The sequence below is a fragment of the Talpa occidentalis genome, unplaced genomic scaffold (assembly GCF_014898055.3).
Source record: "Talpa occidentalis isolate TD23 unplaced genomic scaffold, MPIMG_talOcc4v2.1 talOcc4.11, whole genome shotgun sequence".
Classification (NCBI taxonomy): Eukaryota; Metazoa; Chordata; class Mammalia; order Eulipotyphla; family Talpidae; genus Talpa; species Talpa occidentalis.
In genome coordinates this window covers 38315092-38332583 of record NW_023601104.1, presented here as the reverse complement: position 1 = coordinate 38332583, position 17492 = coordinate 38315092, and the positions used below count along the sequence as shown (strand labels likewise).

At 34.5% G+C, this 17492-nt stretch overlaps 1 protein-coding gene across 1 annotated transcript; it reads left to right on the top strand.

Annotated features, from left to right (window-relative positions):
• The first annotated feature begins 8290 nt into the window (after positions 1-8290).
• Positions 8291-9226, top strand: LOC119238190 (olfactory receptor 4K1-like). The gene has a single exon (XM_037501899.1). The coding sequence runs from the start codon at positions 8291-8293 to the stop codon at positions 9224-9226; it is 936 nt and encodes a 311-aa protein (XP_037357796.1).
• Positions 9227-17492: the final 8266 nt, after the last annotated feature.

Genomic DNA, 17492 nt, shown 5'->3' with positions numbered 1-17492 from the left:
TCTTTGTTTTCTTAACAATGTTTCTTAGAAAACTTTCCATGGTCAGTCATAGAGCTGCCACATTCTCTTTAACTGCTCTGCAGTAACCTTTAATTTACTTATCTAGTCCTTTATTTATAGATATTTAGGCTTGTTATTGCAAGTTTTGCAATATTGCAGTGAGCATCCTTGTACCTATTTTTCCATATAGAATGCATATAAAGACATGTCCATTTTTAATCCCACTGACTACTGTCAGATCACCTGTTAAGGAGTTACACAATTTTATACATCCAGTAACAGCATATGAGGGTAACTAGCTCCTCTTTGTCTTACCAAAAGTAAATACGCTATTGTGCAGTCAACATACAATGATCCTCAACTCCGGGCTTTCATGCTATCATTAATTCTATAAAATATCATGAAGAGTCTATGTCTATACATTTTGTAAAGCAAAATAAAGAAATAAGATATTGGATTATAAAAAATTATTTGGAAGTATCATGTCCATAAAATGCTATAAGTGCTTCAATATTATAAAATATAAACATTTCAAGCTATTATAAATTTAATATAAATGCTATATCATAAGCAATTATAAATGTAAAATATTCAAATTAGTGTATTTACACAATGGAATACTACTCAGTTATAAAAAAAATGAAATCTTGTCATATGTGACCACATGGATGGAACTGAAAGGAATTATGCTAAGCAAAATAATTCAGAAGATGCAAGATAAATACCAGATGATTTCACTCCTCTGTGAAATATAGAAAAACAAAACAAAGGGACTGCATATGTGGAATATAGAGAAACAAAACAACAGGACAGACAAAATAAAATGAAAACAAACCCTAGAAATCTACCTGTAGAACTGAGGGGAAGGATGGGTGTGGGGTGGGAACAAAGGCAGTCTAATGCACTAAGTGGAGGACTGTGGGTGAATTGGTGGTGGGTGTGGTGTGGCAACATACATTTGAAGAGGTGTGGACCTGCACCTCTGCAACATATACAATGCTGTGAACCAACGTTACCACAGTAAGAAATAATACAATCTAAAAAAATAAGAAAAAGTAAAATTAATGTATTTAACAACACTGTGTCCTTTTATCAATATTGATTCATGATTCAATGCAACTTCATCTATAAAATTAAGAAAACTTATGTGCTAATTCTTCATTTTATATGGAAATGCAAAAGAGGAGAGTGGCTAAGGAAATTGTGAAGGAAGACATACACTACCATATATAGAGATGTCTAATATTAAGGCTATTTAAACTAATATTAAGACTGCATATTAAGTTTTTGTGGTATTGGTAGAAGGAAATAGAAACATACAAATAGAACATACTAGAGAGTTAAAGAATAATAAACATATACAATCACTTGATTTATAAAAGGGGATGACATTGTATAGCAGGGGCAAATGCTTGGTAAATTTTTTTTATTTAAATATTTTATTTTATATAATTCTTACATCTTTTTTCATCTTTGTACAATGCATGCATTTTCATTTTGGTTATATTCCCCATACAATTGCACCCCCCCCTTATTTTGACTCCAGCCCTTCCTTTCCTCACCTTTCCCTCCCCCCCAACCTGTAGTATGTCTCTGGTTTATAGTTGCTTGTTGATTTTGATTTTTACTTTGTATTGATTAGTCTTTTTCCTGGTCCCTTATTTAGGTTTTCTAAATTCCTGCTATGAGTGAGACCATCCGGTATTTTTTTTTTTTTTCTTTCTGACTTATTTCGCTGAGCATGATCCCTTCTAGCTCCATCTACTTAAAATTAAACAATTAAAACTTAGTTCTAACCTAACACAGCTAACCAACATTAATAAGAGACAATATATATTTCTATATAAATTGGGGAAAAATTAAGCTTGAGAACCTGATATAGGAAGATGTTTTCGTGTTTGCCTATAATGAACAAGAAATCTCACAACTTAAAGCTGTGATCTTGTGCTATGATCTTGCTTTTATTCTATTACTGGTATATAGAAACTTGATTTCTATGGCTTGATGTAGAACTGAGTTTTGAAATATTTTCATTCAGATTCCTTTCACATATTGCTTTAGTTTTGCTCTCTTCTTTTGAGAACTCAATTATATATTTTTATTAGTTTTTTTCATTGTGTCAATGTCTTAAAATCACTGCTTGCTCTACTTTGCTATCTTTGTCAATTTAATGGACAATAAAAATCTTGTTTTTATAAGATTTTTTTGTTTATTTTGTACTTCTTTATAAAATTGCTTATTTTATACTTATTTAAACAAGAAGGCATTTAAAATTTAGCACTTTACATCTCTTCCTTTTTGAATTAAGAATTTTATGTTTCACAAGTGAGTTCTACTAAATGTTCAAACTAATGACTACCTTACAAAAACTCTTTCAAAAAACTGAGAAAGAAGGATTACTACCAAATATATTTCATGATGTCAACATTACACTAACAGCAGAAGTAAACAAAGACAACATACACACACACACACACACACAAAACCACTACAGCCCAATCTCCCTAATGAACACAGATGCAAAAATCCTCAATAAGATACTAGCAAACCAAATCCAGCAACGCATCAAAAGAATTATACACCATGACCAAATGGGATTTATTCCAGGGACACAAGAATGGCTCAACATATAAACATCAATTAATATTCAACACATCAACAGAAAAAAAAAGAATAAAAACCATATGACCGTATTGATACATGCTGAGAAAGCATTTGAAAAAGGTCAACATCCATTTATGATGAAGGTCCTCAGAATATTTGGGATAAAAGGAACCTATCTTAACATAATAAAAGCCATATACGACACATTCACAGCTAACTTTTTTTTTTTTTTTTTTTGCCAGCGGTCAGTTTCTTTAATTACGTAGTATATTGTTTTACAATTCAGATTACTATAATCAAACTCCCAAAACATGATAGCTGCATACATGCAAGATTGATACAGTTTAGCCTATAATATGGGTATAGGTTTGATAATCCAACAATCATGAAAAATTAAGGGAGAGAACTCAGTGGTTTCCTCCTAACATTACCTGTTGACAAGCAATAAGCTGTCTGATAACATCATTCTTAATGGTGAAAAACTGAAAGCCTTCTCTTTAAGATCTGGAAGAAGACAAAAATGTCCACTCTCACCACTGCTTTTTAATATAATACTGGAAGTCCTAGCTAGAGAAATTAGACAAGAGGAAGACATACAAGGAATCCATTTGGGAGAAGAGAAATTGCAGATGATATGCTAATATATATAGTATGAGAATGTTATGGAGAGAGCAAAAACTGGAGGGGCAAGAGAAAAGAGGAAATTCCCCAGGTTTTTAAAAAAATCTTTTTATTGATGCTGGTTCTATTAGGGATGTATTCAGAAAAGATGAGCCAAAATTGAGAAGATAAGCGGGCACATAAAGTGCAGAACTAGTGTTTTCATACTTGGCATAGAGGAGAAAATAATGTTTACATTAGTCTCATTCCTTTTATAAATTATGGGATTGAGGAAAATATATCCATGATGGAATACTACTTAGCAATCAAAAAAAAAAAAAAAAAACCTCATGCCATTTGCAAAAACCTTGATGGAGCTGGGAAGGAAGCAAATGAAATCAGACAGAAAAAGAAATATTGGATGGTTTCACTGATGGCTATATATAGGGAAACAAAACAAAGGGTGAGGAAAAATACAAAACTTATAATCTGAGGCATATAGCAGGGGAGGAGGAGGTAGAAGGGTCAAAACAGGGGAGGGAAGAACATAAGAACCATGTGGTAATGGTTCATGGTTGCAATGGTGGAATTAAAAAAGAATATTGTGTTTTATCCTGTTTTCAATATATGAAATATGTTTCCAATAGACTCTCATTGACAATAAACAAAAGAATGTTTCAATTACATCCTCCCTAATTATCCTAGTTTTTTCAAATCTGTAAGATAAAGAGCATCAAATCGGTAATGTAAAAGCATTTTAAACCTTTTTTCAGAAGAATTCATGTTTTCTGTTTATAAAATATGCAGCTAGTAATTACAACTTAAATGTTAAATCTTATACATGCTCATATATAAAATATAATTTAGTAACTGAAATTGAAACTGGTTCCCAAAAGCTGAAATCCACCCAAAGCTAGCTCTGCATTCTTTTAGCTGATAGCTTAACATTAACCAGTTCTGACCAGTTCCTATTGTTAAGCAAGTCCATTCAACTATGATGACTTGTGATGACCTATGTTATAAACCAGGAATAATTTACTTTTCCAAGAAATTAGCTTCTCAAATAATTAAAACCAAGCAACCTGAAAGCAGTCTCATCCATGTGGCACACATGCAGCTAAAGGATCTGACCACTAGTCCATACATGGATAAGGCCCCACCATCACCAGTGATCTGTCAATTATGCATTTATTTATATTCCTATCTGCTTTACCCAAAGACTTCCAGCCAAAATCTACATTTCTGGGCCCATGGCCATTCCTCATCCAATGAACTTCAACTCTTATCTCATTAGCCCCATTTTTGAAAATGTGATACAAGCCCATTTCCCCTGCAACTGGGGAGACAGGTCTGAGTCTGCCCACTCCTGTCTCCTGTGTAGCCAACTTTGCATTAAAGCCATTTTCTTTCCCAAACAATGGTGGCATAGTTTTGGCACTTATGTGCATTGGGCAGATAGACCCTTGATTGTTTGGTTACATAATTATTGCAAGTATTTCATTACACTAACATCTTATTTTTTCACTCTCAAATTTATTGATTCCTAGGTTTTTATTTCAGTATCTCTCTCAATCAGTGCTTCTATTATGCCACTGTGCATGCATGTTTAGCAAGTGAATATTTTAGTAGGAGATATATACATAGTCAACAATCTTTTAAACTTTGGAGAAATACCATTGGTGATAATCTATTTCCATCTACTAGGGTCTGTGACAGACCTAGTAAGTGGCAAATGTTATTTATCTTTATTAATGGATACCTTTCATAATTCTTAAGACTAAATGAGATATAATATTTAGAACTTAGTCTGTTTTTATATTGGAAGAAAATTAGTATTGAGAGGATTTTCATATTGCTTTCTATATTTTGAAATATAGATTTTCAAAATTTCAAGATTTTCAAGCTTTATTAAATATTATGTATGTGACAGAAAATTTTATTTTCAATTTCTTTCTTCAAAGATGACTATTCAAAACTTAATTTACATATAACTTTTGGAGATTTATAAAAATTAACAGACAGTCAAAATATTTGGAAGAAGAAATAGAAGATTTGTCATGCAGAAGAAAGCAGAGCACTTTCAATGATTTGAAGAACCTCAATATTGAAGTGAGAATATATGTGGTCTATTACACATTATATGGATGATAAAACCAGTTGAGCATTCTAGCAACAAATTAAACTATCTTTTGATATAGTGGGTTCCTTGTGATTGGAAAAAAACACATTGAAGTTTTGATTATGTATAAGATTGTGTTACTGTTTTATTTACAGGAAGAGTTAAAAAAACACACATTAGTGACTAGAAGTCAGTGACAAATAAGCTTTGCTTTCATATGCACCAACATGTTGGAAAAACTTCCTTCTTTTCTTTTCTGTTCCAGAAAAAAATATTTTGCAAATCATAATTATTCCCAATGTAGAGTGACCTCAGAGCTCTAAAGGGAGATTTCTCACTTCCCCAATTAAAGCAGCTTCCAGGAATGAGAATGGAAGTCTTTATATTGCCATGTCTTAGGACTTTTTAATTACATCATGAGGACAAGAACAGCAGAGCCCTCACTACATCAGGGCGGGACCTGAATGCTTGCTACTGCAAAACTTAGTGCAGGGATCAATTAAAATATAACAACTCAAGAATAGATGATAATATTTTCCATATGAAGACTCACAGCAGAGAGTGTGAAGCTTAGAAACAAATGGTGGGGCACCAAATTTGGAAAAAGGAGTAGGAACTTGAGAGAAATTATTGAAAGGGTAAGTGTTATATATGCATGTGAACATATTACTTTGGCTTGAAAAATAATTGGCAAATTGTCTTCTAGGTGTAAAACCAGCACCAAGAAGACAGCAGGGGGAACTTTATTATTATCTCAATCAAAGTGGAAGATCTTACTGGAAGAGGCCTATTCCTGTTCTCCACTTCCCTGTTTATATGACTCTCCCACTGCATTGACAGAGAGCAGTTTTGAGAATAATATTATCAGTATTTGATTAACTAAGAGAAGTATACTACAACCACTATATCTCCCTCCTCTGTCCTGTTTATACTTTGTTTGAGAAGTTAGTCATTTGTTAAACAATTGATTATCTACTATCAAAATTTGCCTGCAATGAGAAATGTAGAGGGTCCAAATAAAGGATCAGGAAAAAAACCTAGTTATAATAATGTAAAAATCAAAATCAACAGGCAACTATAAACCAGAGACATTCTGCAGGGGCAGGAGAGAAGGGAGTAGGATCAAAACAAGTGTGGGAAGAGCACAAGGAACCAGGGTGATAGTTCACGGGTGAATGGGTGGTGGGAATTTCACGGGGATGAAAATGTAGGTATATACAAAAATGAAAAATGATGTAAAAAATATTTAAAATAAAAAAATTGCCTGCAATGAAGGAGTGAATATACAAAAGGAGCACAAGTCAGAGGTTATCCTTTCTGATTTTTGCTGATAGGTGTATAAGTAATCAACTATTAAAAGAAAAAAATAATGAAAAACTATGCATATTTATCACTTTGAAGTTCTATTGACATATTTCAGATGGATATTAATGTAACATAACTTTTCTCCATTAAACTTGATCTTACAGAAAGAAATAGGGAATTCACTTCCAGTATAAAATGTCATCTGAAAACACTTATACCCTGAAGTGCACATGAAAAAGCGAAGGATTCATTAATGAAGAAGCTTCTGGATGGTCTGGGCATAGTTCAAGGAATCCTGAGTGATATCTATGAACTTCTTATGTCTCTGTAACATTATTGCCTTTGCACTAATAATTTTAGAGATGAAAATACCCCTGGAGATAATCTAGCTCTATCTTCTAAGGTCAGACACAGAGCTAGTAAGTGACAAATGTTATTTATCTTCACTAATGGGTACTTACCTTAATTATGAAAAAATAATGAGTTATGTTTAAACTTGGTCTGTTATACTTGGATTAAGAAATCATAGGAAATTAGTGTGGAGAAGATTTTCAGGTTGTTTCCTGTACTTTGAAAAGTGAAATGTGACATGCCTTATTTACTAGATATTGCCAAAGTGAAATTTATAGGAAATTTGCATATTTTCAGAAAATCTTTTTTTTTCAAAAATAAGATGACCTTTAAAAAATTGTGCAAAATTAATACCTATTATGTTCTTTGTGACCTAGGACTCCACTATATATTCACAATGAATTGTGTTTAGTGATATGAAATATTTCCCAAACAACCATTTCTGAAGGTATTGCAGATTTTGATAAGTCAGGTGTATAAGGTGTTTAGGTAGAGAAAAAAAGCAGAGTCAGAAGAGACTGGGTTACATTGGTGATTTATTTATAAATGGTCTTTCTGTGATAGAAGGCAATTTTTGACTCATAGTTGTGATAAAAATGAAAGGAATGTTCTTGAGCTTTACAGAAACTGAGAGTGTCACTGATGCCTCTTCTATCCATAATATGGTAAACAGTTTCTACTAACTTTCCTTAAACACTGGGAAGCTCTAGGTTGTGTAACTTCAGGAACATTCGTCTAGACCACTTAGTCTTCTACTCAGTGCTAACTGACTGTATAAGTTGCTTTTGTTTTGCCATTCCCAACTCAATTTTAGTGCTCCTGGGCTCCAACCAGGTCATTCAAGTCATGCCTTCCAGAATGGGTCCTTCATTTTTTTGCCTTTGAATCTTTATTCCTGTACTGCTGAAATACTTATTTATTTGATATTGGCTAATAAACTCAAAATTTAATTTATATAGCATCCAGTCCATTATATGTTTTTTTGTTATGTTGGTAATGTCTAATATATGAATGTATCACTTTATATTTGCTACTCTGATTTTGCATTTTACATTTTATTTTTTAATATGTATACTATATATTCCTAAATTTAATAGGTTCCATAACTATTACCGTTTTTTGCACTTCTGCCACCTCCCTCAGCAATAATGGTTAAATATTAATTTAATGATTATTTACAGTTTTTAAATTAACTTGACTTTTAATCAACAGCTTATCATTATTTCTGTTATACAGAATACACTAGATAAGTGTCAATCATTGTGATATTTTCCTGACTTTCTTCTATTCAGGTGACTGTAGACTGTACACATGGCTCAAGCAAACGAATCAGTGGTGTCTGAGTTTGTGCTTCTGGGACTCTCTAATTCTTGGGAATTTCAGATGTTCTTGTTTGCCATCTTCTTTATAGTGTATGTGACATCAGTGCTGGGCAACATCATGATTATTATTATCATTTCCTCTGACTCCCATTTGAACTCCCCTATGTACTTCCTGCTTAGTCACCTTTCTTTCATTGATATCTGCCAATCAAACTTTGCCACCCCGAAGATGCTTGTGGACTTTTTTGTTGAACGCAAGACTATTTCCTTTGTGGGTTGCATGGCCCAGATATTCTTTCTTCATGCTTTTGTTGGGAGTGAGATGGTTTTGCTAGTATGGATGGCATGTGACAGATTTATAGCCATCTGTAAACCCCTGCACTACAGCACGATTATGACTCAGAGACTCTGTATAATTTTTGTGATTGTTGCGTGGGCTGTGGGTATTCTGCATTCTGCAATTCACTTGATTTTTACAGTGCAGTTGCCTTTCTGTGGTCCCAATGTGATAGACAGCTTCTTTTGTGACCTCCCCCTGGTGATAGAGCTGGCTTGCATGGGTACATATGAGATGGACATTTTAACCTTAGCTAACAGTGGCCTGATAGCATCGATCTGTTTTGTGGCTTTAGTAATTTCCTATGTTATCATTCTGATCACTGTCAGGAGCAAGTCCTCCAGTGGGTCATCCAAGGCGCTTTCTACATTAACTGCCCATATCACAGTGGTGATTCTTTTCTTTGGACCTTTCATTTATTTCTATATATGGCCTTTTAGTCGACTTCCTGTGGATAAGATCCTTTCTGTGTTCTACACTGTTTGTACACCCCTGTTGAACCCAATTGTCTACTCTCTAAGGAATGAAGATTTTAAATCAGCTATGAGAAAGTTGAGAAACCATCATGTGAGCTCCTGGGAAAGTTAGGGTCACCATAAGGGAGCATAATTTCAAATGTATGAAGAGCCTCCAATGGATCACAGTATCATGCCGATTATTTGTGCTAAGGATGTATTACTGAGTTGTGAATTGGGTTTTCTAAAAAGATGTAGTGAATTTAAATAAAATCAATTCTGGTTTACTAATTAAACATATTTTAGCACTTTTTCAATATTTATAATTAAAGTATAACTTATTTCAAAATATCTAGTAATATTTTAAATATTAAGAATTTATAGAGATTTTGGTGCATATGTTATTCATGTTACTAAACCTATGATTACTTCCAATTGAACATATATTTTTATACCTTGCAATCAAAAGGAGTAAACTGAGTTTTTGATATTTTCACTCAACTTATATAACATTTTTATATTTGACACATTAGAAAATTTATTTTACAATATGGATTTCACTTTATAAATGTATAATTGTCCGCTTAACTTTTCCTTCATATGGAATATTCTGGTCATTTCTTATTTGGTTATTTGCAATTTAGTCTATTTCTTTGGTCCAATAAAATTTTCTTTTTTTCTTAGATTATTTGATGCTCCACTCATCACAATATTTGCTCCTTAGGTTTGGTATTGTCAGTAGCATATGTATCTATTGTCCAAGTTCCCTTATTTTTAATATTATAAATTAGGTAGAATGAATTCCACATTATTCATAGGATATTGCAAGTATCTTTGAAGTTGTTTGAAAATATGGGAGGTGTTGAATATTTCAATTCAGAGCTAATGTTAATTATATATGTACCTAACTATAAATGGACAAAGTGACAACAGTTGTTTGCAACATATGATGAATTCTGAAGTCTTCTCTTTCATATTTTGTAGAATATATAAGAGGAATATAATCTCACAGAAATCTAAAAATAAAGATTAAAATCACCAATTATTGTTTCATTTGGTAGCTAAAAGTATTCTTATTCTTCTCCCTGTGACTTGCATCATGAAAAAGACCTTATAACAGAAAGACTGAATGCATTCTAACAATGGAAAAAAAATTATTTAACAGAGAACAGAAAGCTTGCAATTGTCATCACACTGGATTCAGTATTTTGATTATACTATAAGATATGAGTTAGTGACTATGTGCATGAATATTAACTCTGCATGCTAAGCCCCTGTGCAAGCTGAGATTTAGATCTGTAGACACAGTGTTTTTGGGCCATGAGGTTACTTAGCTAACGTTTCTTGTATCTTAAGACTCTTGGTCAATATTATTTGTGCAGTGTCAAACATGATAATGATCTTTTAAATCTGACTACTTTTTATATATTTTTATATAATGCCAAAAACATTGTAAATGCACAATAAACATTAATGTAGTCATGATACTGTTGGTAGTATATTTTTTCCCCATTAAACTTTGCCTTATTGGTGCAAATGGAGAGGTGATGATGATATCTTTGAAAAATTTCTGCTCTGATCTTCAGTATTCTCATCCTTAGGGAGGGGTATACAAAGTGGAAGTAGAGCTAAGGAGAGGGAGAGCAGAGGGAGAAAGAGGAGGGAGACTGGTATTAATGAGTGACTATTTGATGTGGTTAATGTTTTGTAGAATTAGATCTTTGGCTCATGACCAATTGTTGTTAGAGATATATTCTTCCATTTTCTAATTCCTATTTCACCATTAGTTCTATTTGGGTTTTTAAATCATCAGACATGTCCATAACCTGTCACAATAGGTTTGACCAAAAAAAAGCAAAGATTACAAAGTTTCTGAAAAAGATAATTCTGACTATATTATTCCCCACAGAGGTGTTCTTATTTAAAGCCTGTCACAAATAAAGTCAAAGAAAACTAGGTGAAAAACAGTATTATTTATAGGGGCTATTATCTTTATTTTATAAAGAACTCTTATAAGTCAATAAGCAAATGCTCAAGAAGCCAGTAGAAAATTAATGAAGTATAAGAATAGGTAGTTTGGGCCTCCCCTGGTGGTGCAGGTGGTTGAGCGCTGGGCTGCGAAGCTGCCCGCAACCTCTGCAGCACCGTTTCAATCCCCGGCCATGGGCGAGGGTCTCACATGGCGCACAAACCTCTTCTGTCGCACCCACTGCTCCCCTTAGCAGTGTGTTTCATCACTTTGCCTGTTCTGTTCCCTGCTCTGGCTCTGGTGAATTCTCTCACCCTCCCGTGCTTCTGACTGTACCCACTGCTTAAATAAATAAATAAATAAATCTTAAAAAAAAAAAAGAATAGGTAGTTTATTCTTGATGTAGGCAAGAGAATCTTGAACACATTAATGAATTCTGAAACTCACTTGTAGGACAATCAATTACAGTTAAATTCACTCGTTCACTTATATGATCAGCAACAACCCAAAAGTCTGATAGTATGCTGTGATGATCAGATTTGATAAAACAGGGCACTTCACAGATTGCTATCAACCACCAAATTGTTAGGATGTTTGGAAGATTTTGATTAACATTTATTAAAAGCTTAAAACTTTAAATTGACATTGACATTTCTAGCGTTTTATCTTACATTACCCATACATATATAAGGCAAAATATGTATAGGGCATTTATTGCAAGCACTTTTAAGGACAAAATATCACAAAATATTTAAATGTCTATAAATGTGGTCTCTTGGAACATGTTATTGTTATACATTTACAAAATACAATGTTATGTAGTTTTTAAAATACATATAGCAATCATCTGATGGTTGGATCAATTTTAAAGAAAAAGAAGTGCTCCAAATTAAGGGAGGTTTAGACAACACCTTGTCATGGACTTCTGGGGAGGAAGGGTTATCAGAAATGATTAGCCCAAATTCCTCACTTTTCGCTGAGGACATTCAAGACCAAATAATATAAATGACCTGTCCAAACAATTCAATGAATTAAGAAATATATGAAAAACAAAGTGACTATCTTGTGCCTACACCATCATTGGCCCATGACCAATTGGTCTCCTACTCCTGGAAGACAGACTAATTTTCTGTTGTTTTCTACATCACATTAAACTGTACCCTTGAACCAACCACAAACCTATTAATCTTAATAGCACAAAACACACATAAAATAGTCCCTGAACCCCAACATTAGCAATTTTACACAAACTCCTCCTTACTTACATATTGAACTTCAGTGCTATATAAGAAGACAATGTCAGGGTGGGAGATACAGATTCTATCTTTACTCAAAAGTTCTGTCCAGGGCCTCCCCTGGTGGCGCAGCAGTTGAGCGCTGGGTTGCGAGGCTGCCTGCAGCCTCTGCAGTGCCAGTTTGATCCCCAGCCACCGGTGAGAGTCCCACCAAAAAAAAAAAAAAAAAGTTCTGTCCACTGGCTCTACTGCTTAATAAACTTTGTGATTAATGGACGTTTCTGCTTCATTTTTCAAACTAAAATTACCCTTTCAACTTGGGGGAACTCAAGCATTCCTACAGTCACAGTGATACAGGTATCTCATTCTTTCCTACCAAATTGCAGGGTTATAGAATAGATTTACAGACCCATGAGTTAGTATCTTACTGATGTTTTATAAAGATAGAAACTTTAATTGGAATGTCCAAGTTGAGGTATTCACTTGATATTAGAACCAAAGACTTGTTTAACTACAGTTAACCTTTTCTGGAGAATAAATTTATTGTAATTTATGATAGATTCTTCTATCTATGCCTTGGTTTTTGTGTAATTGTTAAAAGATTTTTTTCATCTGGGACACTATAAATTGTGTCTTGATTTTGCAGTTCCAACAGATATATTCATAAATTAATAGTTCCGATCTAAGTATTATTCTTCCCTTCAATAATCTTGGGAAGAGTATGTATAAGCTAATACAAATCATGATTCGTTTTGTCCTGCTTAGTATGGATTCAATTACATCCTCTCTATTGACAAAATAATTCTTCATTTTTGAAAAGAGATTTAGAATGGACCTAAATTTGCAAAGTGTCAGTGTCTTTCAATGTTATGTTTGATCGTCATAACATTATATGGTAGGTAGTGTACTTACCTCATTTTCCAGGTGATGAAACTGAGAGGGCAGGTGGGAGCCAATATTTCAATCCCTAGATGTCTGAGAGCCATTTTCTCTCCACTACAATACAAATGAGAAAAGACTCAGAAATTGAAACTTTGTTCTTTGCTCTTAATTTTTTAAAAGATTTATTCTATGACAAACAAAATGGAAGAAGCAACTGGAAGTCCATAAAACATGAGCAAAATATTTAATTTTAGTTACCTGAAATTTCATGAGGTTTATTACAGAAAGTCCCTCTGAAAAGCTAATATCATAGAATCTAACCTCAAAAACACAGTTTTTACTATGAGTGCTTCATGGGATGTCACTCAAAGCCTGATATTTACCAACATTTAATGCTTAAATTATCACAGCCACTTTGTTAAAAATTCAAACAAGACAGAATAGTTTAAAGCAAAAGTGCTGCATCTACTTTCCACACCATTTTTAGAAGTTACTGTAAAAATTTTTACCTGTATCCTTATAGAGGTTTTCTGTGGAGTTACATATTCTTTCATGTATATAAAACAGACAAATCAGTTTTCATGTGTTTTTTTTTTCCTTTTATGTAAATGGAACTATATTCTCTTTCTGTTTGTTTTCCCAACAATGTATCTTGGAAATCTTTCCATGGTCAGTCATTGATCTGCCATGTTCTTTTTAACTGCTCCACTGTAAGCTTTAATTGGCTTATCTAGTCCTTTATTTACAGATCTTTAGGTTTTATCCCCCTAATGTTGCAAGTTTTACAATATTACATTTAGCATCCTTAAAATTCTTTTTTCCAGTGTAGAATACATACAAAGATATGTCCATTTTTAATGTTACTAACTACTGTCAAATCACCCTTAAAGGAGATACACAAATTTAAACACCCTGAAGCAGCACATGAAGGTACCCATTTCTTCCCAATCTTACCAAAAGTAAATATTGCTATTGTGTAGTCAGCATCTAATGATCCTTAACTCCTGGCTTTCATGCTATCATTATTTCTATTAAATATCATGAAGAGTCTAGACAGTTCATGAAGTAAATATAGAAAGAAGATATTGGATTAGAAGAAAATGTATTTGGAAATACCATGTCTACATAAATAGAAAACATTAATTATTCAAGTTAGTGTATTTACACAATAGAGTACCACTCAGTTATTAAAAATATCAAAATTTTGTCATTTGTGATCACATGGATGCAACTGTAAGGTATTATGATGAGCAAAATAATTCAGAAGATGAAAAGCAAATACTAGATGATTTCACTCATATGTGAAATATAGAGAAACAAAACAAAGGAACAGACAAAACCTATAGACAAAATCAACATTTCCAGAAGGAAATGTTGGCAAGCATATGACTAAGAACTTCTCATCTTGTTTATAAACCAGCAAGAAAAATAAACCTGGTGTGTGTTAGCAGATGAAGAGGGAAGGTCCAGAAATCTACCTGCAAAGGCCTGTGATGAGAGGGTCAAAACATGGGTGGATTTAACTAAGTTTAGGTTGACCTGAGCTGAGATAGTAGAGTCAGGGTGAATCAAAGACAATGAAATAGCCACCAAATTCTATGTTCCTCCTTTAGCTGTTACTAGAAACTGATTGTCCATGGAGGAATACAATTCTCATCCAGGAAGTCCATATATCTTGTATTCTTGCTAATAACATGCAAAAAATGATGAAGCAATTTGACCCATGGTAGCAAATAACTTGATATGTTTCAATCCTCTATTATCCCTTGTGCAAAAGGGGGGCAAAAAGACTATGAGATCCTAAAGGGTGTTAAGTCAAGAAAATAGAAAAAGTCTGGGTTGCCCAATCACTACTTGGATGAACAGCCACCAACTAGGAATACATTGTGCATAGTTACATGAGCAAAATATAATTTTATTTTAGTTACCTGAAATTTCATGATGTCTTATTAAAGAAACTAGAGTTACTAAAACTAAAAATAGGGAGAGAGAAAAATAAGTCTGACGAGAGAAACCAATTTTATAAGTCCTTATAAGCATTATTAAGAATCTGGACTTCGTTGAAAGTGCAATGGAAAGACTTTGAAGTGTTTTAGGTGATTTAGTGTTATGCATTTAGAACGATCAATCTGATTGAATTATAGAAAATGGGTTAAAAGTATGAAGCGTAAGACAAGGAGATAAACTGGACTGTATTGCATCAATCCATTTTGATATTATATTGGATTACTTGAAGATGATGTTAGGATAAACAGAATTGAACAGATTCAGAGATATTTGAAGATAAGGCCCATCGGGGAAAAAAAGGTAAGACCCATTGATCGGCTGCTTTTGAAGGCAGAGAGAATAAGACTGGCTCTCAGAATTTTACCTCTAAAACTACAAGATTATACATACTATAAGAGGAGTTCATTCATAAATTTTTAAAAGCATTCATTATAAATCAAATACAGGGAAGATGATGAGTTGGATATTGTATATTAAGGATTTGAAATGGACATGCTTGGTAGGTATTTGGATACATAGTAGAGAGAAACCTGATACTTAAGTTATCTTAACTACTTTTTACATTTTCCCATAAGCAAATTATATTATTCCTATTAATGATACCAGGCAATAAAGGGCACTAAAACTGGCCAAGGACAGTATCCAAATAGTTTAGTGGTCGGGTGAGTTCTTCACTGGAGCACACACTTGCAAGACCACTCAGATTCAGGGAACAACAATAATAGGATGTATTTAACAAACAAGGGGAAGCAAAGAGTCACTGAAGCAAGTGGTCACCCGAAGCAGTGTCTACTGTTTTGAAATTCTAAATACAAACATCATCTAAGACAGCATCTTCCCACCACTGTGGGCCTGGAGCACTATGCAGATAATAGGCCAGAATTCAACTCAGAAAGGCAGCAGAAGACCAACAGAAGACACCAGAACTGCTGAGATGAACCAGCACAGTATCAGATAAACAACACTGAAACAGCAGCTGCAGCGGCCAAATAACCTGACAAAAGGCTCACACTCACAGCTCAGTGGCGCGCCCAGCTCCTGCACTCACAGCTCAGTGGGTGCCCAGCTCCTGCTCTTTGCCTTCCCCTATGGGCAGGCGGAAACAGCAACAAAGCTGGAAACAGTTTCAGTTCCTCGGCTACCTGCAAAGCCTCCGAGCTTTTCTTTGAGGTTGGCTCTGGAAACCTCTCCATGTCCTGCAGAGGCCTGAAATTGTCTTCTGGAAAATGGACATGGCAGGAGCAGAAATGGCTGACTGCACAAAGGCTGACATATGAAAACACTAAAATTTAAAAAAACGCTGAATCCCTGGGGTTGCTTCTGCAGGCCATTATATTTCCTATCAGAGTCTCCACCCCCACTGATACTTAAGCGATTTTCACCTGGGGCTATTCATCCTCACCAGAGCCACTCACCAGTGGGCTTACCTCAGCATTCAGCTTTAGCCCCAGGTTACACAAAGACTAGGGGACTTTTATTTAATGGATTGTCTAGGCAAGTCACTTATTTTTGCAGGTTTTGAGCAGGTGGCTAAAACAAGAGATAAGTGGAAGTAGTTTTAAATAAATGATGAGGTCTGGGAGCAGACTAGGGCCAGTTAAGAAATACACTAGTTGGGCCTCCCAGGTGGCACAGAGATTAAAGTCTCAGTGCTGTCAAGCTATTGCCAGCCACTGAGGCATGTGTTCAATCCCCAGCCAGGGAGCTAACTCACACATGGCATAGCAGACCCCCTCCTGTCTTGCCTACTGCTCCCCTCAGCAGTGTATTTCAGAAAACCTGCCTTTTTTCTCCCCACTCTGTCTCTGGTGAATCCTCTCAGGCCCCGCATCTCCCACCTACACCCTAGTTCTTGTATGCATAAACAAATGAAAATACATTTTCTTTTTAAAAGAAATGTACTAGGTAAGGTAGCTAGAGGAAACAGAAAACACATTTGGCAGTGATGTGTGCCTGTCTTAGCCTACCTTAACCAACATGTGGTTAGGCAGATCTTTGTTTTTATTTTCTTTGCAAAATGCCCTCAGTAATAACCATGAGGAGACTTTAGGGAGAAAAGCGTATTACTTACGGGACCTGGAACCTGCAAGGCACACCTGGGGTCACACAGTGAGGTGGGTGTGGGGAGGCAGAGAGAGAAAGAATCAGGTGTGATTGCCAATGGGATTCTACTTCTTATTGGAATAGAGGGTGGGAGCCTAGGGTTTCTTGGTTTCATTCTTTTTGATGAATTTATTTATTTAATTTTAATTACTTATGCATACAACAACTGGGGTGCAGGCCAGAGGTGTGGGGGGGGGGTCAGA

Coding starts and splice junctions, on each gene's coding strand:
- LOC119238190 (XM_037501899.1), top strand. CDS start 8,291: ATGGCTCAAGCAAACGAATCAGTGGTGTCTGAGTTTGTGCTTCTGGGA.